The following is a 27,882-nucleotide window of genomic DNA, read 5'->3' on the forward strand; positions in this document are numbered from 1 at the left end:
TGCAAAAATCCCATTCCTCCATGCTCAATGCTCTTTTAGAAGCTGTAGACAGTGGTTAGAAGAGTTTAGAAGATGCCAAGTTTTATTTCATTCCCTGGAGACCTTAAATTATTCTATTACTGTGCAATATTTTTTAAGCAATGCTTCAGGAGGAAATGTGCAGTTTAGTAAAATAGGTCATTCTGAAAATATAAAAAAATGCCGTCTGTCATAACTTTCTAGATATATGGAAACTAGTGGCATGTGACTTTCTCCTCCATACTTCAAATCCATGCCAGGATTGAGATAAATGTACGAAATCAAGCTGGCCCCAGTTGTGGCTCATGATGATCTCACTTCACCACAAGAAGTCTAATGGAGGAATTGCAGGCATTTATTCAGCAAGATCTTTTCTCTTGCAAAACTGAAAACTAGCATGAACATTCCCTTTTCATCGGGTTAGGATAACTGCATAGTGGTATAATTAATGTAATGAAGTCACACATCACTTTTTGTTTTGTTCATTATTAATACTGCTTACTTTTTTTATTACCTCACTATCCAAAATTTGTAGTGACAGGGCAAGATACTGGTTAGCTAAATAATCTTTAAACCTGCTCTTGGCAGAGACACAGAGTTTTCTATTACTTTACTGTCACAGCCTTTATTCTGTTCAAAACCTGTAAGTATAAACCAAACTGCTATTACACATTCCAAAAAGCAAACTAAAGAACTGATGTTCTAGTTTAGCCTGATCTGTATGTAACACATACAACTCTAAAAGATGGCATTTGGGAATGACGAGGGTTTCAGAAGTGCTCAAGGAGCTCAGTGTCCAGTTCCAATCAAAAATCAAAACCGGTCATTGTTTGTAAACACAGAAATCTGCTGCCAACAACACATTCACGAGCAAAGCAACACATTCAAATTACTTAAGTATTTCTGCTCTAGTTGTAAGCAACTGTTTGATAAAAATGCATAGTTAGGTTTTTTCTTATTATCTATTTAAAGGCAAATTAAAACCTTTGAAAAATTTGCTTTCCTTGCACTGACAAACTTCTGGTCTAAAAAAACTCACCAAAAGACCAAAGCAGTTTCATCACAGATCAGCACTCCTACTGCCTACTAAAAAATTAATAAAAATAATTAATACATTGAATTAATAAGACACAGGAGGAACTGTGAAAATTCACCTTGGAATTTTCACAGTTTGTTCATCACATTCAAAATACCTCAGCAACTACCTAATTAATATCTCTGGGTCATTACACCAACAATTTAGTTTGGCTGAGTACTGAATAGCAATTGATGTGCAGGCTAGATGGATTTAAAAGAAATATGATACAAATGTCAGACTTTTGCTTCCTAAAAAAAAAGTACACTGTGCTTTTGTTGGTGAGGCCGCTAATATCTAATGTAGTGATGCTACTAAAAGATCATGTTCTGATATAATGAATGACTCTTAATTTGATGTTTACGTAAGTATTTTTGTGTCCACCTCAAACTCCTTTCTGCCTTCCCCTCAGTCGGCAAACCCCATGCTGTAATCTGTCATTTCATTCATAAACCTTGAGCAAGAACCAAAACATGTATTACCACAGCATTAAGAACACAGTTAAAATGCTTCTAATAGAGATGGTCTTAACTTAGGTTTGATCAAAACGTGTTCCATCTCTGAAAGTGCTTGGGTTTTTTATGAGCTAAATCATATTCTGATGTATTTTGAGGGATTATTAAGTTCCATATTCATATAAAATTTCATATTTTCACCTTTTTTTTCCCAGCAAATAAGTAATTTCATTTCAGAAATATGCTGGATGAAATAACTATGCTTCATGTATATACTGGGTCACAACTTTTCAGTTGAGGCTGAGGCATTTAATCCAAAATGGCTAAAGCATCTGCAGAAGACAAATCTCTCCTAAAAGTTTTAGCAAGCTACATTATTCAAAACTATTCAGCAAGCATTCCAGAAGCAACATGATGGATGCACAGGCCAGTATGGGTACACAGCTAATCAATATCACACCCATGAATAGTCACTGTGTAGTGTGGAGCCTGATGGGGAAGAGACAGGAGCGTGTGCTTAATATTCAGCACCAAGAGCAGTCCCCCAACTTTCAGCTGGACCACTGGCTGCAAATCCCAGCTGCACACACATCTTTGTAGGGGGATGCAGGGCACCTCTTCTATGCCACCCATGGCAAACACTTAAGGAATTACCAAAGCTCTTGGACAGCTGTGTTTTCGTGAACTTTCAGAAAAGGCTACTATTTACTGCAATCCTGATTTAATAGCACAAACCACATAAAACCGTTTGGTTTTCAATAGGCTAGGGGACAACACCAGCACACAACTCACGCACATTAATGTGCACTACTTGAATAAATTCCCCACTGCTTGTATCACTGAATATAAAGGTCTTCCTCATACATTTGACTAATCAATACTTGGAATCAAATACATTGTTTTTCACGAGGGAAAAGGAAAATGAATGAGGTTAAATTAATGCTGTCACTTTCTATAAACCTGCAATGATTTCCCACTATAGAAACCACTGACTTCATTATTTTACAACCGGAAATCAAAGCTGCAGCATATTTTAAAAGTCTAATTTACTCAGATTAATAAAAAGGCACCCTTAGGACTCATCATGTATGTCATATTATGCTTCATTTTAAGTATTCCAGCTTAAGAACAGTACGCAAAACTCTCAGCAAATCACATTGATTAATATTTTGGATTGGTATGCAGTAGTGTTCTGCACTCACCAAGTAGTATATAAATATTATTTTATTAAATTTCAAAGTAATTGTGTTAGGTGGGATAATAAAATGTCTCTGTCTTACATTCTTTATCTCAACAATACAGCCTTTAAAACAGAAGCAAAAGTAGTAAATTAAAGCACTAAACTCATTTACGGAGAGAAAGCCTGAAATGAGGAAATCCCAGACTTCTAAAGCTGTGCTAAGACCAGCAAAGCACAGACATCTGTGTCCAAAAGAGAAGCACCTGCCTGAGGTTTGCGCGTGTCTCCTTATCTTCTGTTGTATGGTTGGAGGAAAAGTTAGTACTCAAAAGGATTTATAGCACCTTTTTGCAGGAACCTCATTTCATGAGGATGCTGCTGGAGGGCAATCAGCTCATTAGGGAAAAGCTGAGAGGACAGAACAAAAACACAAGTAAAAAGTGAGTTGGAGTAATAAATAAATAAATAAAACCCACCACAAACAACAAAAGAGGTAACAGATCTTTGTTTCTTTCTCCTTTCTATCTCTCTATTTTAATTAACACAGCATACCACTTTCTAGAATGTCTCCTTTCCCACCAACTGGCTTGTAGCTCCTCTTGAAAACTCCTTAATAGCAAATTCTCCCAGTAATCTTCCCACTATTCTTACTCTGTATTCATAAATGGTCACTAAAACAATGGTAGATCAATACAATTCAATTATTTTGTTAAATTAGCATTATATTGTAAGCTTCAGTGCAAAGTTGGAGACATATCCTCAGCATAACAAATACTGTTCTTTAAAACTACAGCTGCTTAAAGCAGAAACTATTGCAAAACATGTCTTAACTAACAAATCTCTAAAAAACTGGAGCTCCTAATGGCCTTTAAGAGAATTTCTCAATTTGCCCATTATCAGCTCATCAACAGTGTTTATCAACTGGGGCAGTACCCTTCAGAATTGTTATGTCTAAGCAACACAGCTTGGTGTATACACCATAGCCATATATACATCAAGGCATAATTTTTGATAGTCACCTTAAAAATGTGTGTTAGCTCATGTAATTTGTCATTAGGCATTTTCATAGCCTTTAAAAGAATAGTTATTCCTGCATATTCTTTAGTTATCCTTCTGTAACAACTGAAGAAAGAACTGAATAATTTTCCAATTATACCTCCTCATGTTTCAATCTATTTGTTAAAATACTGAACAGAGTTTCTCTTGGAACATTTCTCCCCACAGTAATTCCCCACAGAATTGTTTATCAAAAGCCAAATAGGGCACAAGTGAATGGCACTATGGCTCTAGGACTGATGGTTTAAACCAAATAAATGCTGTAATCAGCATCAATATGTAGAACATCAAGAGGATTTTTACTGTACTACAAATAGTCACAAGTACTGCTAATACTCTGGACTTCCAGAAGAGCATAATTTTAATGTTTTCATTCAAAAAGCACCCTTTAATGTTCACAAACACCTTTATTTTGATAACAGACTAAGAGCACGTGCATTAACTCTCAGTTGACTTCAGTATGACACTTGTGTGAATGTCAGATACACAGATCCCCTCCACATATTAGAGAAACATGAGGAACTTGTTAGGAGGGTAAACAAATACTTCAATAAAATGGATTAAATATGTAAAGCTGACATAACATAGGGCCAAATCATCTACAGAAGTGACAGTTTATCTGTCTAACCTCTGACTAAAGGAGGCTTATAAATATGTACATCTGCAACTGCCTTGACTGAATTTTACTCCAGCAAGCCATAGGTAAACTCTCAAGCTCATCGTATTTAAAGGAGCCTTTACAAAGAGTTCAACAAACCTGCAACCAGCAAAAATTACAGAAAATCATCTACTTTTGAGGTAGTCACATACTTGAATTTAACAGTCCTTTGGTTTCATTCAAATTCCATTAGAAGAATATATTCTACAGTAACAGTACCGGCTCATCTTCCATGTGCAATCTGCTGTCTTCCTGGTTCTGAAGCGGGCAGAATTAAAAATCTTTTAAAAAACATACATTACCTCCCAATTACCTGAAAGAGCTTATATGTGCATGCCCAGAAATATGATCAATTTCAAGCTGATGAGTTTATTAAAGTGTAAAGCTCTGTATTAAATTAACAGTATGTCTTCAATGGGATCACTTGATCACTTCTATATTCTGGTGCCTCTAGAATGCATCAAAAATATTTGATAATACGATTTAATTGAAAAAGTTCAAAAGAATTCTATTTAGATATGAATAGAGATGCCTCTTGAAAAAAACCAAGCAAGTCCAGCAGTGAAAACAGAGAATGGATTGACTTGGAATTACTGAAAAGAATTTTCGTTGAAAGTCTTAAATCCTGGAAGTTTGCCATAACTCAACAGAAGAATCAGGAAAGAAATTTGTTAAAAGTGTTTAGATGTCAATATCTAGTTCAAGACTTTTATGCACTTCATTTATGCAAATGCTAAATCGCTAAAAATCAGTATCTTAAAGCAAATTAAGATGGTGACTTACAACCATATTAACCATTTTGTGCTGCATCCTCATGCAATATAAAGACATCAGCTTTATTTGGTGAAATTGAGTCAACCCTGTACTGTGGCTCTATCCTTCCAAATCTTTCTTCCAAGTGAATGACTTAAAAAACCAGTGACAGCTAGGGAAATCCTAATTTTTTTGCAGGTAGATTCACCACCAAACAAATAAAACCAAAGAGCAAATATTACTAAAATAAACACATCTGTGTTTAAAGACAATGTTAAACTGCAATGTGTGTCTCTACATTATTTCTCAGAATAGAAATGGTCACCATTCTTCAGAGGCTAATGTACATCTCTGTTTAAACGTATCTCATTTGTTCTGGATAATGATCCAAGAGCAGGAAGATTATGTGTCATATCACATCTCCATCCTAATTATTCTCTATCAAGTATGTCATTCAGGCATTATTATTTTAGCTTTAGCTGTGCTAGAAGCTGTTACAAAATTTTTGTAATCATATACTGGACTTAACTTTTCTTTCACTGTTAATTCAGTGCTTTGTAAAAAATGAAGGAGAACAAAGGTCAGGCCAAGCATAACACATTAGGGAATTTTATTTATGGCAAACAGTTCTGCCAGTTAATTTGTTTCCAACCAGTCCAGGGAATAAACAAGTCTGAACCCCATATGATTTCTTATCAAATGCAATGTTTGTTTTTGAAGCTTTTTGAAACCATATTTCTTTACCCATCATTTAACTTTCCGTAAACAGTTCACAGCACTATTCAGAATGGGTTAGAAAGGGCCTTTTCTGTGCAGTTCATTTATTGCCTCCCACCTTCCAATACTTAGAAAACTATGGTCATGCACATATTACTGCTGCAACCCTCCATAGTCTCTACCAAAGAAAACAGAACAAATGTTTCATCCTATACGTAGATAAGCAAACAGGTTTAAAAAGCACACTACAATGGTTAAACAGAATTATCATAGAGATGTTCACAGAATAATCATACACAGAAAATATCAATCAGGAGCACAATTCAAGCAGTTTATCTGTAACCATTGCTACACTTGCATCTAAGAAGGGATTAGAACTGAAGATGGCTCACACCAGCCAGCACATGTCTCAAAAACCCTACTTCCACATGAGTCTTCAAGAATGTGCACTACAGGCACCTGTGTAGGTGAGTGGAGAAAGTGAGATCAAGGAACAGCAGGTAAAATAGAAGGTAAAAATTCCTTGTGCTTCAAACACATGGCACTGTCAGAATAGAGCATCACAGCAGAGTATACACTCAGAACTCTACCTGGGATCAAGCACAAGTCCCACACAGATTTGGAGACTCTAAATCCTGCTGAGTTTAGCAGGACATCTATTCACAGATGAGGCCCTGCTGTCCCAGCCAAACAAAACGCAGCATTCCTCATTGCAGGTCCCACTACTTAATTGCTTAATCCTATTATAAAATGGTAGTAAACACAGTTACATAGAAATATTTTATTGCTATTAATCAAAGCAGTGCAACAAGGCATTAACCAACCACGACAGAAACCATCAAGTTACACTCATGTTTCAAGCTAAACCTTCTTTATTTGAAGAACATTATTCTGGCATACATAAAATGTATCACAATTACTCCACCAATGTTCTTTTGTTAAGTGCCTGGGGTAGGCAGCAGTCATTTTAAGTATTTAGCAAAACAGATGGGTATGCCCTTGGTACTGAAATTCTGTAGCTATAAAAATCACTTCCATTTCGTAACTGACCATATGAAGTCCAAGTGCTGTGTAAACTGCACTTTTCTGATTAATTACAAACTCATTTAGAAATAACTCTGAAAAATGACTACCACTCTCCTCCTTCCAAGAAAATTACCTCTTTTTATTTCCAAGTAATTGTACTGAACATATTTGCTTCATATTTCTAGAATAAAAATATCTCACTGAAGACAAACAGCATTTATCTGACTTACCAGAACGATGATGATGTTGGTCTTCCAGGAACTCCAAGTCAAGCATTAGGTCATCTTCATCCAACTCACAGGAACCCAGGTTATTCAAAACATCCTGGTATAGATTAAAAAAAAAAAAAAGGCATTAGACAGATGTTTTAGCCAAATTGCTCTGCACAAAATTATTTCCAATCAGATCTGAAAAACACATTTAAGGAGGAGCTACAGAAATTTTTTCTGCTAACATTAGACCAGTGAGAAACAATATGAAAGAACTGTCACCTGAAAGGTGTTTGTCACCGTTGTCTCTTTAGAGGATCTCAAATATTTAACAAAAAATCCCAGAAGTACAAGTAATACCATCTACTTTTTTTTTTTTTTTTTTTTTTTTTTTTTTTTTTTTTTTTTTTTACTGTTCAGTGGTGGTTTTGTGCCTTTGCCAATTTCATCATAACCTTTTATGAAGAATAAATTTTTTTTAGCACAACATAAAAGTATCAGTGCATGATTTTTTTTAAATTTGGAATTCTAAGCACTGCCTGCCCTTACCAATATACTTTGAAAAGAGATTTACTGTTCTATTTATCCAAAGGATAAACAGACACAAAATTAGCATAAACAGGAAATTCAGGCATGAATTATCAACTTCTGAATTTTTAAGTATTTATGTGGGTGGCAAAGGCTTATATAAACAGAGAAGAAATCTGACTCTTGATTGTAGCTGGTTAGTCCCCACTACCATTTGTTTGCCTAGTCTTAACCACAGACAGATAAGGCAGGTTTACAGACAGGGATATTAATTCTCCATCTTTTTCCTATGTGTATTTTATTCTATGGTCATTTCTTTTGACCAGGTTGATTGATTTTGACCATTGATTTTCTCCACCGTCACCAACACCTAATCAAAGCTAATACAATGCCTTCTCCAGCTGGCATTTTGTTTGCTGATTAACAAGCAGTATTGCAAGGCTCAATTCTTCAGTCCATCCACAGGCAAATAAGTCATTAGACACAGCATGGGATGGATGCTGGCACCCTATGCAGTGCACATGCTCCTCACACTAATGAAACATAACAAATCATCCCAAACACTGAACTGGGTGGGAGATCTCTGCATAGCAACCTGCTGCACAGAAAGTAGAGAGATATGACAGTATTTTATATTAAACTAGTAAAAGACGTTCTTGACTTCAGTTCCAACCATATTTTTTTAAGTTCCTTCTAATTCTTTAAAGTATTTTCCCACCACAATAGATGTCACCTCTTATTCCTACTCACCGCTTGCACCTATTCAATACTTTTGGGGTAATTATTTCTTCAAATTCTATTTTCTGCTCTTTCACAAACACGTAAGAAACACGACTTTTTCTTGCATTCTTTCCCTGATTTACCATCAGCAAAGAAACCTCTCATTAGATACAGAACCCATTGCTATGGCTGTTGCTATATTTTTTTGCTCCCTTTTTAATTTAGATGATATTATGCACTCAAGCTTAATCAACTGGTTTAGTAAACTCAGAGAATGCACAACATGCTTTGTTTATATATTTTTTAATGTAACAAAAAAAAATTGGTGAGAACATTCAGAAGAACAATCCCTGCAATTTTTAAGCAACAGCTTAAAGCTTTCCATACCAGTCGAGGCAAAAGGTAAAAAGGGTAGAGTACACAGGTTTGTTCTTTACCTTAAAATTATTGTCTATACCGCAGTTTACCAACTGAATCCATGTTGGCATTAATCCTGAGCATCATTTGATAAGCCACATTAGCAAGGAGCAATGAATTCATGCCAATTGCGCATCTCATACATCTCGTGCAGTATTTTATGTGTGGTCTGAAATCCTGGGAGATTGCTGCAAAAACATAGTGACTCACAGCCTTCATAAAGAAACAAATTCCATTTGATTTGGAATTAACAAACACAAACAGAACCACAGTTTTCTAAACTGAAGAGCTGAAGAACCGTGTAAGAGGGACCAAAAGAAAAAAGTCTGTATTCAACTCTCCTCCTCCTTATTACTGCTTTTCTGGAAGATCTACACCACCTGAGTAATACTCCAAGTGGAGGCAAACCATCCTCCACCTATCCTCTCTGTTCTTAGTTATGAAGTAAGTAAGGCTGATGCACATCCTCCTCCACACAGCAACATCTCGCCCACCTGAGCTGCAGGCTCCCAGCAGCCTTCATAAAGCACCTGTGACCTCCTTGCCTTCCCTTTCTTACAGTCTCTTTAACTGCACCAACAAAAGCAGGCAAGCTAGAGTCACAAAGAAAAGCCCTCTCGGGTTTACTCTTTACTAGTTATGTCCTGCAGGGAAACAGTCTCTCTCTCTGTTCCCAGGAGTTCAGGTGTTCTTTATAAAGGGACAAATCACAGGACTGGACCGAACAAATTACAGCAGCCACTGTCCATCGTGGCAAAAACAAGGGCTTGACAGGGCTGCTCCACCTCCAAGGATGTCAGTGATGGTAGTCCAGCTGACTCTCTGCTCTAATGGCCCACCTGTGGACAGAGTTTTTCCATGGACACAAACCAAAAATTAACTCACAAATGCATAAAAGCCCACCCAAGCACAGGTAGTTAGATTCCCAGGGCTGTTCTTAGTAACATTTTCTGAAAACAGATAATGAGAAAGTAAGAGAACTGAGCTCTAAGAATGACCTGCCTGATGTCACAGCACAGCTTAGCAACCGCACTGCGAGTGCAAACCAACATCCTCCACCCCTCTGCCTCTTCACCAGGATTCATTACTCCTTTGTTGCTATAAGAATTAGCAAAAATTGTAAATTCCTTTAAAGTTTAATATCTCTTGACCCTTTGCCCATTCCTCCCCTCACCGCTGCCATGGCAGTCTTTGAAGAATAACATTATTAAATATTAAAAAAACAAAATAAGAGAGAGAACCCTAAAGAGCATTGCAAGTGAATAGTTTCAAGGCTTTTTTACATATAAAGAAAAAGAAATTAATTGTCCCATCAAGGTCTCAAGGAACCATTTGTTCTCTATTTAGGGCAGCACACCTTTTATTTATTTTAGGAGACAAATCATTTAGTTAAGGCACAACCTTGCAGCAAAAACCTCTTTATTGACCATGTAATAGCCCTTCAGAAGCCTTAAGACATAATTCCTACTTCCAGGTTGTGCATCATGTCTACCACCATTTTTATTTCACAATGAACTCAAAATTAACATGACAGTGCTTTTTTCTTCTAGTCAGTCTGCAAGTTGTTCATAACCTCTGAGAAGAGAACATGAACATAATCATTTGCCCACACATCTCAGATTTTGCTCATCAACACAGCCTGGAACCAGTTTAATAACTAATAAATTCAATTTGCCAACCATACTTTCCACCTTTGACTTGGCAGTCTACCACTGTTATTTTCAGAAATTTCTAGTCACACAAGAATTCAACAGTAATAATTTAAACATTACAAACTCCGACTAAACAGCAGCGAATCATACAACGGCTCAGGCAGGATGTGTTTGATAACCAATAATGGCCACAAGCAGAACAGGATGCTAATCTATGAATATGTCAAGGCATCAGTAATTTCTTATTAATAAATTTCATATTTAAAATTCTTCCAGCAACCACATGAAGTACAAACTGATATTTTCATCCAACTGGGTATCTTACACAGGACTCATTGAATTCAATGGTACCCAGCTTAGTCTGGGCCTAGTCACAACTTCCTTCACATTCTTAAGTAATATAACCTACAAATACTTCTAGTATCAAAAGATACACAGTAATTTACACACGTATAGTTGAGAAACAGCTGAAAACTTTAAGTAAAAGAGATGTACTAGGCACACAGTTCTCCCAGCCAGTAAGGTTACTTGCTGAAGCAGATTTCCTTCCTACATCTTAGTACCCTCCCTGTCTCCTTTCTCTCTTCCCAGTTTCCCTTCCTAAGAACAGAAACTCAAAAGAAATCTAGTGCATAATACATCAATTTTAGTTCCTTTCTAGAATTGCAAAGTATTTAATTATTTTTATACCTGTTCAGTTCAGAGGACAACACTAAAAATGAGTTTGAAAGCTGGAATAAATAACAACAGCTTTAGCAGTAAATATATATAAAATGCCTAAGATAACAGGTCTTAAATCTACCATTGGGCTTTAAATAATAAAAAGCAAATAACATCTCTTTATGAAGACTTCTTTATTATGTTTTTTTCTAATTATTATTCCAAATCACTAACTTACACATATAAATACCAAGTCAAATTACTGCTTATGGAATTACAGTATAATCCTCTAAAATTCACTACTCTGCTTTTCAAAAATGGCAATAAAACCCACATAAGAATATGCAAATACACTAATGTATATCATTTTGTTAAGCAATGTCATTTAATTTCACATGGACCAAGCAAAACTGTATTAATTGCACAATACATATAAACCAAGCAGGTTAAACCCAAGCAGAACTGAGTACTTACAAATAATAGATAAAAGTTTAATAATTGGGTTTAGGTAACAAGTCTCTCCATTTGAACCAGCCAGTAATCAGTGGCACCAATCAAAAGACTCATTTCTTCATGTTCTCACACATCTTTATTCTAGATTTATTGCTCTTCTAAACATTTGAAATAGTCAAGTAACAGCAAGGTCCCAAAGGCTGCAGACACTCATTCTCTGACATTATCAGCATTTTTGGAATGCTGTATCTGTTATTTTGTCATTTTATTCTAATTAACATGCAGTCCCTGGTCAACACAATATTCAAACAACTTTTGTATAATTTTCAAGTGCTATAGTGGTAATCTTGAGAGAGATTCAGCCCTGATAAATCTTATTTTGCTGAGAAAAGAGATGCATTTTTTTTTTCTGACAAGAGTTTTTGGTCACCACACACAGGTTGAATCTGGGGCCTTGCATTTTCCCGTGTATTTCCAGGTTCTTTTACACAGGTTGTTATTTCCATTTCATTGCTGTATTGTGTTACTGCAACAAAACGTTGACTATTGGCTCAGAGATGGTTCAAGGGCTTTGAGAACCTGAGGTCCAGTAAGCAACTTAAGCTACAAGACTGAAGCGTTGGCATGTTTGCACTTACTCCATTCAAAAACGTTTCTCTGAAACACATCCATGGCTGAAGAAAATATACACAAGTTAACTCAGGTTATAAATACATTGCTATAATCTTACTGTCGTGAACATGAACCTACTGACTACACTTCAATCTTTAATGCATCTTTTGGTCAAGCTTTGCACTGTTTGACACTCTTTTGTCACTGCACATCCTCTGATGCTTCCCTTGCAAAATTCTAACTGCTGCTGCAGCTTAAATTGACCAGTTGAGATTTGGTCATGGGCATCCCTCTTGGAACCCTGAGTCTTGTACATGCACACCCACCCACCCACCCACCCAGAGATACATTTTTTGTCAACTGTTTGTGATTCTGACCCCCTGTCTCTTTAGATTATATCAGCTAAGCCTTAAACCTCAGGGGAATAATTTTTAACACTTTCCCCCCGCCAGAAATAATAGCAAGGCTCTCATTTGCGTAAGTGATTATGCAGTGATCACTGAATTTTCAAAGGTTGACCTCTAGACATCTTTCTAATTGTCTTCCTCTGTGTTATGGTTCTTAATTTATAAATTCTTAACTATTTTCATATATTATTGGTGGGAGAAGGAAGGACATTTCCAAAATGTAAGGATTTAACGTTCATGCCTCCCCACTGAAATGATGTACTAAATGTGGTTTGTAAAATTCCTCTCAGAGTATAACAGTATGTTAATATTTAATATTGTAGATTCCTTTTTTCCTTCACTGTAGAAATCTATGTGGGAGGCCATTTGAGATCAATGCCTTTGCAAGAGTATACAGAAAACACACTCTAGGGAGAATAATTTGATTTTTTGTAAAGTCACATGTATGAAAATTCACCTGTATCAACTGAGGGTCACTGAATATCTGATGCTGAAGAAGAACAGAATTAAACACTTATTTCAAGACTGAAATGATTTCTAAAGATTGCCGAAGGATAGTACTTCATCAAAATTGTATTCAACAAAGGAACATGGCATACAATCAGCATAAGAATGAAAACTGAGACATACTCAAGGAAAAAGAAAGACCTTGAGCTATTTAAAGTAATGTTAGCTGCTAGAACTCTACCTGAATAATTCATGGACATAATGAAGTATTTCCCTTTCTGCTCTCTCCCACACACTTCAAAGGGAAAATGAAAGTACGTGAAATCCAGCAAACAGACAAATTTTTCAAAACACAGAATCTCTGCCAACAGCCTAAAAATCTTTGCACCAAGTATAAAGCTTATGGATTGCTTTCATATACTAGCTTAAAACAGTTCTTTTTTCCTGAACAGCATCACCAAGTGTATTATTCCCTACACAAATAAACTAAAGACTCTAGAAAAGAAAAAACAGATGTTGCCATGTTTGGTAAGAACATCTTCTGTCATTAACATGTGAAAATCCAGCTAGATCCATCACACTAGTCTTCAAAATATTTTCTGTGTGCACCCTTTCGGCTGTGTAAGGGAAAAGCAGTATTTTCCACCTAATTGTTGTTTCTGCCCCTTCAGTTCTCTCTGTGCATTAAATCAATGTCACCAATGATGCTCCTCTTGCCCGAGTGACTGTAACTAATGGACTCTCCCAACAGGTCTCAAGCTAGCACTCACCCATGCCAGGCTCACTGTGCCACAGATCTGGCCAGCTCCCTGGAGCCACACAAGGGGAATGCAGCCAAGCCCATGCACTGCTGGTGGCAGGAACAGGACCTGCCCATGCTCCTGTCCTGCCACAGTGTCAGTCAAAACTAGAGGGGCAATAGACAGTGTTTTGGTAGCACAGTGAAGCCAACAGCAGTATACCTTGGTAACAAGACAAAACTATTTTGTAACACTGCTAAGCACAGGAATATGAATAACGTGCTGTTCCAAAGACTCAAAGAGTGACGTATTTGCACAAACCATGTGTAGGAAAACACACAAAAAACCTCAGAAAGATGATCACAAAGGTGGTGTGACAGGCAGGAGAGAGACACGTGATGGAATCAGAATGAGTCCTCATTGCAAAAATTCGATGACCCATAGGAGAGCTGGATAAAGTCCCTCTCCTTTTGGGGCTGAGGCTGATAAGGACAAACCCTTCAAGGATGAGTGCACAAACATGGAGAAGGAAGAAGAAGCACACTTTGGATCCAGTTTCCAACACTTGGGAGAGCAGAGCCTGACCTCCACAGACACAGTGGCAAGGACCATCCCAGCAAGACTGGCCTTGTTCCTCATCTCCTACATAATCCCATTTTTAGTTCAGCAGCCATCTTTCATTCATACACATATACAGGTATGTGCACACATCCACTTGCAACACAGGCACAGATAAACAGCTGTGCAGAGACCTAGGAGGAAACAGGTGGTCTCAGCATTTAAGTTTTAGTTTTAAACCATTTTAAGCAAATTTAAGCGATTTTAAGTATCTACAATAGCATTCTAAATTCATGATCCTTACCAACCCTAGGTAAGGATCAATGCTTGACAGACCTGATAACAGACAGCAGTCACCTAACCCAGAATTCAAGAATTTTGTCAAGAATTTTAAAGTAAAAGTCTCATTGAAGATGTGCCAAGTCTTCCATGGAGCAGAAAGCCTGAGAACTGTATCTGTGAAAAAAAGGAACAAACTCTCAGACGGAGGTGCTTTGCTGAATGGTCACCACGCTTTCAAATAATTTCAGTGTTGAGATTCACTTTGGCTGTAAACAGAATCCAGACAATGGGATTTTCTATGTTCAAAAAGGTGTGTACATTTTTCATACATCAATCTGCAATTTCATTAACAGAATCCCAGAGAAAAAAAAAATCTCTTCAGAAAGTACGAAAACAGTCAAAGACATGCAATAAAGCTTAAAGAGACCAAATAAAGCCTCCTTTAATAGATTTTTTTCCCCCACACTCACACACACATATGCTTTCCTCCCAGCAGAGGGATACATCTCCAACATGTAATCTGCTTTGCAGATTAGTTAATGTTTTTACAGCTTTTGTAATAGGCAAAGCGTTATGCAAGCATTCTAGCGCAGTCATTATCAGCACACAGCTTTGGGAAATTTTTCTACACTCTTGCCAGATTTTTCTGCCAAACACAGAAAAATCTCCTTGAGCATTTCTAGCCTGCATTTATATAGGATATAATTTCAACCACTCTCTGAAGCTTATTTGTATATACCTTAGCGATGTGAGTACATCTAAACAGTGTCCAGCAGGTCATCCAACACATGGGTTGGTCAGTTATATTTTTCCAAAACCACTCAAATTACAAACACAACTTACATCTAAGCCTTCTGTCACTTGAAATTTTGTCTGTCCTGAAAACACCTAAATCAGTGCTTCAACCAACATTTGAAGGGTCAAAATTTGCTTTATGACACCTAAGGAATCTTCAATTCTATGTTTGCCTTTTCTCAGCCAGTGGTACAGAGAGGGGAAGAAAAAAGAGTATTATCATAGTATAGAACCAGTGAGAACCTGAGTCCCAAAAAGAGAAAAAAATTAATATCAGGGGATACAAGAGGGAGAACTTCAGTATTTATAATCATGACAAACCCCTACCACTCCTGTGTCAAACTCTTATCTACAGAATATCATTGTTCTGACAAACTACATCAGAACAATTTGCCCATTGCCACAGTCCCACACCAGCCACAGTCATCTGGCAGACACAGCTGAATTCAAACTTCTTTCCCCAAACAGCTTAGTATATACCAGGCTCAAGAACTGAGTGATTTTTCTTGCAAATAAAAGAATGTTCCAGTCCGAGTTATATCAGATATACTGTTGGAGTCAGCACTTTTGGATGCCAAGTGAGGATAAGCTGTTTTATGGCTTGAACATGATTTTGTTTCTAAGAAAAGACTAAGAACTTTCTGCATATCAAAAACTCAAAGCTCTTCTACACATATGATTAAAAAAATATTTTTTCCTTCCCAATATTATTATAAGCCAATTAAGGTTGAACATTCCATTTCTAATTTTAAATTCTAGCCCCTAATACATGTGATAAATCACTGAAAAGTGAGGCCAGTAAATGAAACCACAAGTGACCCTTTAGTATAGTGTCATTAATGCAATATATAATAGATATGCTATGGCTAATATTATTTGACTTCTTTCTGTTTCCATGGCAACTTTGGCCTATGGCTGCTCTGGTAAACAGAGGTACCTCTGGTAAAGAGGTTTATAGCATTCTTTAAGAAATTCTTCTGCTCAAATGGCTTTTTTCCACTACTGTATACTTTTCTCCACTTTCTTTGATTTGGTTTTTGCTTGGATTTTTTCTTTTTTTATTGGAAGAAAAGGTGTAATGTCAATTATTGGTCCAGAAAAAAGTGGAATTCTTTTTTTCTTTTTGTTTGCGTTTGTTTGGGGGTTTTTTACTCACAGTTAAGTGCGGAGTGAATTAGGAAGCTGAAAGCAAGGCAAAATGTTGCAAGCTTTGACTAACAGCAGCAATATAAAATGCAATATCAAATCTGGGAGAGTTACTGAAATCACAGAGAGACAAACCACAACCACTTGCTGGAAATCCTGTAATGCAGCCATTTGACTTTGTTGACTTTGTCTTTGTTACTTCTTCCCTGTACTTTCAAAACTATTTGATGCTCAAGACACCTATTTCTTTCAATATCTACATCTGCATTGTCTTCTAACAGATATTTGACTCTAGACCACAGAATGGACGAACAGCATCAATATCTACGAAACAGTGTCCACTGCTTTCTCATGATTTACACAGATGCTTCACCTGCACAGAATAATTTGGCCTGCCAGGCATCCCAGCTTAAGAACAGAATGCTACATGTGGGTATCAGAGTTCATCTGGTTGTTATGTCCAAATTCAGAGACACCCAAAACTGCACCAAAGCTGCCACTCACCTTGCCAACCACAACTAGGGACAACCACCAGAATCTGGCTGTGTCTCAGCATTCACCTCCCCCCCCAAAAAATTATCTGTTGATGAAGTCAGCGTGCTATTAGGAAGGTGATCTCCTTGCTGGAGCAAAGCAGAAAGGTCTGAGAACACAACACTCCTGAAGAGGTATAACACCTTGAATTAAGGCCAGGGAAGATATTTAGGCTAGCTTAAAGCTTTTAGGCATCCCTCTCTATCCAGCCTACCCCAACAACAGCCTTAGTTTTATCACTGCTTCAAAGCCTAAAGAAGAGGCTGAAGATGATTCCCTGTGGAAATGCATTTTATGGAAATGGTTTGCTCTAGCTCACCCCTGGAAAATGTATGCTTTATCCCAAGTCTATACCCTCCCTGCAGTATCCTGTATCTGTAACCTCATTGGCTGGAGAATGTCACCGCGCCCCTTTGAATCTCTGTGTTAAGAATGCTAACGCAAGGGGTCTCGCCCTCTTTGCCCCTCTTCCCCTGGAGGCCTCCGGACGCTCCCCTTCCCTCTCCCCCCTTCCCCCTCTCCCACAGGACCATGCTCCCTGCCTGGAGTGGGACTCTGAATAAACCCTGATCTCATCAGCACCCCACCAGCGTCTGAGTCTCTTTGCCTGCCAGCACGGGAACAACCACGACCCGAGGACCCCGGGGGTCTACCAGGGGACCACCCCCGGGAGCCCCCCAAAAAATTTAAACAACAACAATTCCCTTTGTAAAGCAATGAACTCACAGTTAATTTTAAGTACACCATAATTCTTAGCAATGTTACTTGCTTGCAGGACATCCAATCCTTCAGTAATTAGAGTCAATATAGCAGCTTAAAAATCAGACTTGATGTCAGGCTTATCAGATTAGGAAAATGTAGTTGCTGATGCATTCCAACCAGTGAAGTTTAAATAATAATGTTACATACAACACGTTATATATACATGCGTATGGGGCCCAAATGTCATACAAGTATTGTAGCAATTGGATCTGCATCTGGATCAGAAGAAAAAAAAAATCTAAAAATTAGGTATAGGATTTATTACAAAGCAAAGCACAAAACTTGTTTTTCATTCTGCTTGCAGGTCTTTTATGCCCAATTCTGTGTCTATTGCTTTCCATTCATTGTATGGCTTTGTTTTCAAATGGTATTTGCTATGTTTCTTTGACAATTCCTATTCTTCCTACAAGTTTAAAAGAAATAATGTGCGTATAATATAGAATAGCAAAGAAATAGCACATTTTTGGCTTAGAAGGACAATGAGTGAAAAAATGCAGTCACTGAATCAGCAACTTGGTTGTTAAAGGCTCTCTGGTTTGCCATTAAGTATCATATGTGAAGTCACAGAATTCTTCATCCTGAGACTGTGACAAGCCTGGTGTTTGAACAAATGGAGATGGGTGGCTTATTACACTGATGAGTTAGACCTCAGACAATCTAGAAAGCCTCAGCTGTGAGGGAGTACTCCAAAGACCTTTTTCACTAATCAACATTTAGGCATCTTCAGTCTAGAAAGCAATTTAAACCCTTTGAGGTCAGGGTGACACTGTCAAAAACTTTTTCAAATCTTAACCAAAAAAGACTGTCATTATAATGATTTTCACTTGCCATTAATTCCCAGCTGCCTAATTTAGTACAGTAGAAGCAGTCCCCCAGTACTAATTGGAATAAATTTTTAATTTAATAGTCTAATGTGCTCCAATTTGGTTTTTTTCCCTTTCATCGAATCAACGCTCTCATTATTTGTTAACGACTAGGGGCTCAGGGCAAATTGTTAAGAAGCCTAGAAAAAGGTAGCCTCTTGGTCAGTAGTCGAGATTTTAAAAGGATCACAGGGTAACTTATAACTTCCTTTCAGAATTAAGGAAAACAAAGTCTTCTGATTTGAATGGGATAGTGGCATTTATAGGTTCTCATAGCAAAATGTTTCTGCTTCATTTCCACTCTAAGCAGACAACACCACAAAAACCCAGACTTGTTCAGTGCTGCAGTCAGGTTTTTATCCCATAACATAAGCGAGATGAATCCTTCTAGACTAAGCTTCAGTGGGTCCATCACAATAAACTCATTTAAAGAATACTTGCCACAAAATCTTATTCAGCATGTAACTGAATTTATATTCAGTTTCCAAATGTAGTATGAATTTGAAAACTGAATCAGTTTTCAAATTTACACTAAAAAGAACTTCATCTCTTAAGTGAGACCAGTCTTCTTCTATACAGTCAGGACTTTAGAGAGGAAGATGAAATATTAAACAGCAAATATTTGCTGTCTTAAGAGTTGACAGACTGACATTACTTTCAAATGTTCACTAGTCTGAGGAAGTACTCAGTACTATATTTTTGAGTATCTTACTCTGGAGTATTGCACCAATATTAGTGATGTTTAAACTACTTATTCTTTAACTAGGTTTGTAACCTCACTTCAGTCAACAGGTTCTATTACCACTTTTTACAAAGACTAGCAGACATCTTTACACATCCAAAATAAAATGGCATGTTTTTTTCTTGGTCAGTATCCCTATTTTTAAGATGCTTTCCTGCATGTAAGATTCTTCTCCTAGCTGCTGCTGCTTTCAGTCTAAAATAAAAGTACAGAGGTAAAGAGGTTCCAGAAACAGGCATCAGAAGCTCCATAAAGACTACTGCATGTGCTGAGCAAAAAAAAAAATGTGATCAAATATCAATGCCTATTCCTTCTGCAGCCTTAATTCTGTATGCATAGACTGGATTATGCAAAAACTAGGTTTTGTTTTCTTTCCACTTACTGAAGTCATAAAGCAAACCTAATCACTGTGAAAAAGCCAGCACATGTAAAGACTGTTCTGAGTTCAGTACTATGCAGTATTCCCAGGTCTGCAGCGAAAAGTACATGAACTTTTACAAACAACAACTTATTAGCCTGCCTCCCTAAAGCATAAGGTTGATGCCGTTCCATTGTCTAAGTACAACATTTTTTTGTCCTTTCCGTGGGAAATTCTGAACCTCTTTATCAACATTCACTAAACTGGGAAGTGACAGTCTCAAAGGCTTAATGCAGAAGCTGAGCTACAGCAGATATTTGGAAAAGCAAGATTCAAGCACTGCATCTGAGACAATCAAAAGCCAGGTGGAAAACTGAGAGCTGTAACTGCTTTGGCCACAACATCTTCCTTCAGTTGCAGCATCCTATGCCTATGCAGTATGACAAAGGTGTCTTTTAACCAGTAGCTCTAGGCAGTGTTCATATGCTAAAAAAAACCCCAAAATCTCCATGATTTAGTGCAATACTAAACAAAGAAAATTTACATACTATGTTTTTTCCCATTATGTCATATTGCACAAAATTTACTTTTTCATTTGGTACAGTGTCTATTACTAAATCATTCTTTTCTGAAGTGTCTTGAGACAATGTATAGTAAAGTGGAAACCAAATCTAAACTCTGTTATGCCTCAACACAGTAGGATTTTGATTTCCCCTCTAATACAGTACCTGCATTGCTACTAAGCAGCTCTGAACAATTATACACTCTCACCCTGCTACTCAAAAAGCTGCAAATTTGCTTTACAGCCAGTTGATGCTTATAGAGGCAGAGTAAAAGCATGCTGAGCTGGCCTATCCATCACCTCATTCAAAGCATTCCTCCGCATCACAAGAGAACTCCTTAGACTGCCAGCTGCCCAAAGCCTTTAGGCATCTCTTCCCCTTAGGCAACACCACAGAACTCTGAAGTTGAAGTGACCTTGCTGAGCTACAGCATAAGGAATTCACTTGCCATGGTATTTTATTTGTCAGGATTCTTTTCTTCTGAGAGATCCCATATCCTTCCCAAATCCAAGGACAAGGAGCTGCCAGTTTCTTAGCACTGCAGGGTTACAGCTCCCTGGTTACAAGAGTGGCATCGTCAGAAACAAAAAGCTCAAAGAGGCTTCCTTGCCACAGGCCTTACCTGCCAAGAAACCAAAAGAACACAGCGTGCTCTCTTCCCAAAGCCTCAACACGGTTTTCCACACTGCAGAGTGGCATGCTGCTCCTAAATGCTCTCCAAATATTATCTGACTGCTATTTGTATAAAATAAGGAGAACATAAACCATGTTTTAATTGAAAGGCTTAGCTGTCTTATACTACGCAAGAAATCGAGCAGCCTGCTACTCTGGAGCCAAGCACATTTTACAGCAGCATCCATCATTCTGAAGAAGCCTAGTGCCACCAAGTGGCTGAGTGGAAAAATTAGCTCCTGGGTAAAATGCACTGATCTGCAGAAAGCAGACACATTTCCCTAAAGAACGACTTTGAATTGCAGTTGGCAGTCTGTTTGTGTTGACAAAATCAGGTAATCAAAAATTAATTTCTAGGTACAACAATCAACTGACAACTTCATGGATCTGTGAAAGAGACAAATGGGCTACTGACATCACAGAATAATTGCCTTCCATTTTTACATCAGAGTTCTGTATCGTAGATTGAGAGCATAATGGAAAGGTTTATATGTTTAAATATTAATGCTACCCAGAGTGTAAGAAGTACAACATAATTGCTGTTATCGGTGGCAGACCTGATAGCTTGCTGGCATCCTGTTAAAATTAACTCTGGATGCAGAAGATCCAAGTGCATTCTCTGTTACACTTGTATTCCAACCAAACACACACATGCTTTCCTTTTAAACTAAAACCAGGATGGATACGGTACTTACTGCCTTTTGCCCTTGATATATGAACTTTATACATCAACATTTCCTTGCAAATAAAATCAAGTTTCTAAAACGTGAATTGAAGAAAAGTTATGTCGAAACTGTTTTGGTTTTTTTTGAATTTTCAGAAGAAAGTTCCCCTTAAAAAAAAAACAAACTGTGATTGACAATCATCTGTCTCACTCCTTATTTCTTCATGGGAGTTCTTAAACCGAGTATGAGACTCTGGCCCACTCCTGGTGATTTGAAGATAACTACGAAACACAGTGCAAGTTCTTAAGTGGCAACTTGTCATTTTCTCTTATTGATATAAAAAAAGCCCTAGTGTAATAATCATACCAACTTTCTGTATCCATATAAATTACATCACAGGTAATGCATTTCACATGTAGATAGTCTAAATTTCTCTATTCCATTGTCAGTAAAAGTAACTGTTCAGGGTAGTGAACATTGCTTTCTGTTTCATGTGATATGCAGGACTAGCTGATGCTTTCAACCCAAGAATAAAGAAAAATTATGGTTTTAGGTTTATTTTCGTACATCTAAAGTCTATACATTTAGGTCTATTTTTGTACATTTTCTCAGGTCAGAGAAAATAACAGCCTCTGACATATACATTCTTAATGTACTCCAAGCAATAGGCAAAAAGAAAAGCTTCTAAAGATTGCGTTTCTTTTTGAATACTGGGTGGTAGTGAAAGTCCATATCAAGATAAATCTATTCATAGATTGTCTGTGCACTCAGAAAAGAGCTATTAATTTAATATCTAGGGTATAAGTAATAATCTTGGCTGGTTTAGCTGATAATATAGCCATTTACACACTGTGATACAAATGGAACTAAAAGCAGCCCATCATTAGTGTTGAGAAGGTCAAGAAGAAGGGAGAATTAGGCTTTTTACAGCAGTGCATTGCCCAGAGGACAAGAGATAAGAGAGACATAGATTGAAACGAGTTTCAGATTTGACATGTGGAGAAACTCATTCCACAGGAAGACAGACGGGTACTGAAACACTTCCTTGAGGCTGTATGGTCTCCAGCCTCAGAGACTTTCAAGATCCAGCTGAAACAAGCCTGGAACAATTTGGTCTGATCTCATACCTAGCCCTGCTGTGAGCAGGGGTCAGACTAGAGATCTCATAAGGTGCCATCCAACCTGAACGACAGTATTAGTATAAACAGTTAGTCCTTTATCAGTGGTCATCACTTGACTTTGTATTACTGTTTCTGGCATGTGATCACACTCTAGTAGTGATAAGGTAATAAAACTAGAGGTTTTTTCTTGCACAACTCTCACATTAATTACATGTAACAGAGGCTCTCATTTGTAGAAACCCTGAGACTTTTCTGGAATTTATCAGGGCAAATTCAATGGGATTTCTTACCAAATAAGGTAGTACTTTCAATGATCTCCAAGAATTTGCAATCTCCTGCATATCAAATTTCATCCTATTCTTTCAGTCGCCAGACTCCTTATGCTACACTTCTCTTTTAATCATCAGTCACATCTTGTGTTTATATTTAAGAGAAGTCCTTCCTTTTCTACTTATGTGTAAAGCCTGTAAAAGCTTGACCTCTAGCTGGGCAGCTGGTGAATGGCTGGGGGTCAACCAACAGCAATCATAAACACAAACGATAACTACTTCTCTGAGGAAATGATACAGAAGGAGAGGTTAGTTCACACAACATTCAAATCAGCAACCAAAGCATCTTCTCCATTCTGTGGCTGTTTCATGCACTGAGTATTTTTCTATGATTGCAAAAAACAGTGTCCTCTTCAGAGTCAGACTCCAAATTTATGAGTTTATGAAATTTATGGAATTACTTTATGACACCACAGTTTCTTACTATAGTACTACTGAAGAAAAATTCCGAAGTCATTTGCATCTGCTGATACAATACCAGAGGATTATGTTTTATGTTGACAGATAAGGCAGTCTTAAGAATAGAAGTTAGCAAATACAGATTGGTTTTTATTAATTTTGATGCTTAATTTCAGTCTCTGAACGGTAAACTCTAGTGAGCAGCAAAACTCTCTCTGTGAAATCTAAGTAACCTGAGGTCTGTCCACATGTATATTCAGAGCACACATCACAGGAAGTTCACAGTATAGCAGATGCTCTAAAAATTCATCCAAAAGTGATACCTCATGGAATCAGCTGGTTGGCAAAAATAACAAAGCAGCTGTAAGCAGCTGCGGTGTCCCTCAGGCTGTCCTTCCATCCCCCAGATTTGCAAATTAATCAAACACCATCCCAAGAACATTTTCCACTATTCCTTATCTCATATCCCTTTCAACAGAAGTTGTTCTCAGAACAAAGGGTTACATTCTAACAGCTTAAAATGGAAAGCTAATCAAATTTCAGGAAGGGCTTTTGAACCAAACTGCGCATTGACTAACAGGAGCCAGGAACAAGACCAAGAAATGGCACTTTTGAATTTATTCACTTATGAATGTAATTACTTCCCCAACAGTGAACTCTTCAGCGAAAAACACTTCTACCCTTAAAGAAGTAAGTGGGCAGAAATGTGTGACTAACACTTGGGTGTGAGTGTGATTATTTCAAAGTGCTTTTCTGAAGCAAGTGTGCAACTGAGCATCTTAACATCACTGGTTCTACTAGATGTTTTACATGGGCTCTTTACTTAGCGTTTTAGGGAAGTCTGTTCCCTGGCTTCACATGGGTTCACATGGAATGAGACTGCTGTTTAATAGTTTTGGTGGGCAAGACAAAATGCTCTTCTCTCTCTTTGGAATTCAAAAAAAAAAAAGCTTAGCAAAATTTGTTTGTGAAAGAAGTATTAATAAATGCTTCTAATAAAGTTCCAGAAGCTAGAAGTATGTAAACTCAGTGAAATGTAATTTATTTTTAAACTAAAAAAATTACGAATCCTCCTACTTCCATTTCATTTTAGCTGGACATTCCACCCTTCTTTCCCCAAGTTCCTGACAGTCTGACATAATTACAGGAGAAATCACAGAAATATTAGGCAAATCTTCCATGAACACAAGCCAATTCCATATTACAGAATTTTTGCCTTTTTTAGCAGTGTCCAAGGTTGTTGAAGACAGACACAGCTGCCTTACAATTTTCTCAAGTATAATTTGACGATATGGAATAATCCACAAGTTACAATTTTGATTTAGCTGGTTTTAATATCATCCAATCCTAGTAGCAACATCATCAAAATCCCTGGCCATAGCCAAGCTTAGCAAGTATCAATGTTTTGCTCTTCTTTCATTTTTCATCTCAGGTTCCCAGATAATTCAGGATATGGACTACAGTTAACAACTAGGCATCAATTGCATTTCTCAAATGCCCTACTGACATCAGAACACCAAAAAACAAATGTATCAGAACACCAAAAATCTCCATTCCTGTGCTACAGCTAATTCTCTACATGAGTACAGTTTTATCAAAATGGGCCTACCAACATTTTTTTATTTGAATTAAGTAAAACCTCCAACTACTGTATTAGTACTAATTCTGTAGTGTTAGGCTTTGGACCAAGATAAATCCTCCAGTGAAGACACAGAATAAGTATAAAAACCTATTTCATCATGGTCATCACAGATCTAAAAAGAAGACTGTGACTACCTCGACGCCCAGCAGATTTTTGGGGGCTGGAAGAACAAATGACCTACATATAGTATTACATCAGCACATCATTAAAGTGAAGTTCTGATCTGAAATTAATCACATTCTTATAAGGTGGCACACTGACTAATAAGAAAAAGTACTTGCTGGAGGCTGCAATTTTTTCCTGTTAGTAATGCTTCTGCTCATCCCAATTATTCTCATGAGCACCATAGCACAGTATTTAATCAAGGACAGAGAGAGAAAGGGAAGAGAAAATGAAGTGGTAAATGGGGAAAATGACAGGACACCCTTAGCAGAGCTATCTTCCATCTTAAAATACTGAATATTTTTCTTCTAAACTACAGTTAACATATTCAGTGAATACTAAGACATTCTTTTAACTACAAAATGTAAGTTACATGATAAATTAATTGCTGCAGGAGTTTCAGACAATTCTGTAACATAGAGAGAAGGACCTTACACAGCAATTTTTTGTGTAGGGGCGGGTGGGAGGGTTTAAAACAATACCCTGTTCCCTGAAAGATTTGCCCAATGTTTTTGGGGAAGTGAAATAATGCAAATTCTATTTCTGAACACAGGAGAAGTTATTACCTTTTCCCATCATTAATAAAACTATGTAAGAATATTTTCATACTCAGTTCCAGATTGCTTCAATAGCTTCTAAGTGTTTGCTATTGCTGCTTGTCTAAAGAGTCTGCAGTAGCCAACAGGAAGCAGTAAAGGCAGAAGAAATTAGTGGAATTTAAGGTGACTGATCTTTGAAATACTTCAAATATCTGAAGACTCAGAACAGAAAACTGCCTCTAGAAAAGAGAGTGGAATTACATCAGTTTGGTGGACAAAATCGGCAGTTAGCTTTCCAGCAGCGTCCTGATGTGCTAGCTTGGAATGTGCAACTGAGGGAATTTTGCAAAATGTCACTGTAGGAACGTTTATAGATACACACTGGTTGCCAAAGTAAAAAAGCCTCTAAGACATTCGTAATGCAGTTCTTCTGAGCAACTATGATGCCAAGAAACACATCGTATGAATTTCTGGACATTTGAACTCATGATGAATTCATGCAATTATACACAGATACATGCACACCTGAGCCAATACAGAACTATTAATGTCACACGCAGATGACACACTCTAGAACCTCTCTCAGATACAAGATATAGGTCCAGTAACATAAGAGAGAAAACAGAAAAAATACTTTCAGTTAATGGTAATCTAATAGTGCTTTCTATCCACTGCTTATCCAAAATGTTCTTAGAGATTCACAGTCACATAGATTCCCCAATACCCTTAGTCAGACTATCAGGTTTTTCCCACCCTTACCATCAGAAACCATTTCCTAACATACTCCTTCATCCCTCCTTAATGAAAATCAAATTAGTATCAAGAGGAACCTCATAAAGAAACAAGGGCACCTACAACCAGATGTGCTAAAGTACACTGAAGTTAAAATGGAGGTATTAAAGGGATGATAAATATGAGTTCCAGATGCGTAAGGAAAAAGCCATGAAGAGGTGGCCAATTATTTGCCATCTTCTGGGTTGCCACATATGAATCTAGATCATAACTGTAACATGATCCACATTAGACAAAGCCAAATTTTAACTATTTGCATTTTAAATCCTTTTATCCTGTCATTAGTAACTTGCCCATGGCTTTCACAGTCATATGTAATTCTTCCCAAGTTAGCATAACACACCAAACTAGCTTATTGTTAGTTCTGGAAGAATGCTGCTACTAATGAACATAAAGTAATATCTAAAAACTCATATATATTTCAATACAAAAGGAGATGGTAGTGGGTGTGAGAGGACGTAACAGCAGAGGAGCTTACTTCCACTGCTCTCTTCTCCTGATGCACTAAGCACAGAGTTGGGCCTGGCTTTGCAGACTCTTCTCCTGAATATAAACTCAGGACATACAACCTCCAACACAGGCTGCCCACCAGCAATGTGTTTTTTCTGTTGGGCCAAGTTTAATATAACTGAAAAATTGTGTTCTAAAAAACACTATTTCATGCTCTGAGCCTGAAGCGGCAATATTTTTGTAGCACTTTATTCACCCGTGACAGGCTATACGGAGCTCAGCATCAGTATCTCTTAATCTATAAAAGTGTGTTTTATTATGGTACTAGTGAGTGAGAGACCAGCTACCTCAGTGTGTAATGTACTCTCAGCACTGCAAATCCAAACTTGGGATCCTCATCTGCAGTTCTGCAGGCTGTGCTGATCTATAAGATTAGAGCAGAGCTCAGCCGGAGAAGATTGCTCCCCTGGTGATACACAATTTTTTTAACTTGATCAAGGGTTGTATAAAAGCATTAAGTAAACCTTTAAATCACTGCCTCTTGCAGCTCTTGCACGGACACTCACACTCCTAAAATGTATTCGTATGAGAAACCATATTGATAAAAACAACATGTGAAAATGCAACAGCAAGTAAAACCATATAAAATTGCAGATCTCAGTGAATGCACAGAATTAACATCAGATTCTTCTCCACTCCTCCATGGAAAACTTCAAGGGATTTTT

The 27,882-nt window shown here is 37.4% G+C and overlaps 1 protein-coding gene across 5 annotated transcripts in view; it reads right to left on the bottom strand.

The window, feature by feature from the left end:
- CCSER1 (coiled-coil serine rich protein 1) overlaps positions 1-27,882 on the bottom strand; it is a 616,060-nt gene that overhangs the window by 492,864 nt on the left and 95,314 nt on the right. For all 5 annotated transcript variants that reach the window (XM_063422971.1, XM_063422969.1, XM_063422968.1 and 2 more), the window contains one exon: positions 7,169-7,262. In XM_063422971.1, the coding sequence (XP_063279041.1) occupies positions 7,169-7,262 (94 nt within the window). The remainder of the gene's footprint in view (positions 1-7,168; positions 7,263-27,882) is intronic.

The sequence above is a fragment of the Prinia subflava genome, chromosome Z (genome assembly GCF_021018805.1).
Source record: "Prinia subflava isolate CZ2003 ecotype Zambia chromosome Z, Cam_Psub_1.2, whole genome shotgun sequence".
NCBI lineage: Eukaryota > Metazoa > Chordata > Aves > Passeriformes > Cisticolidae > Prinia > Prinia subflava.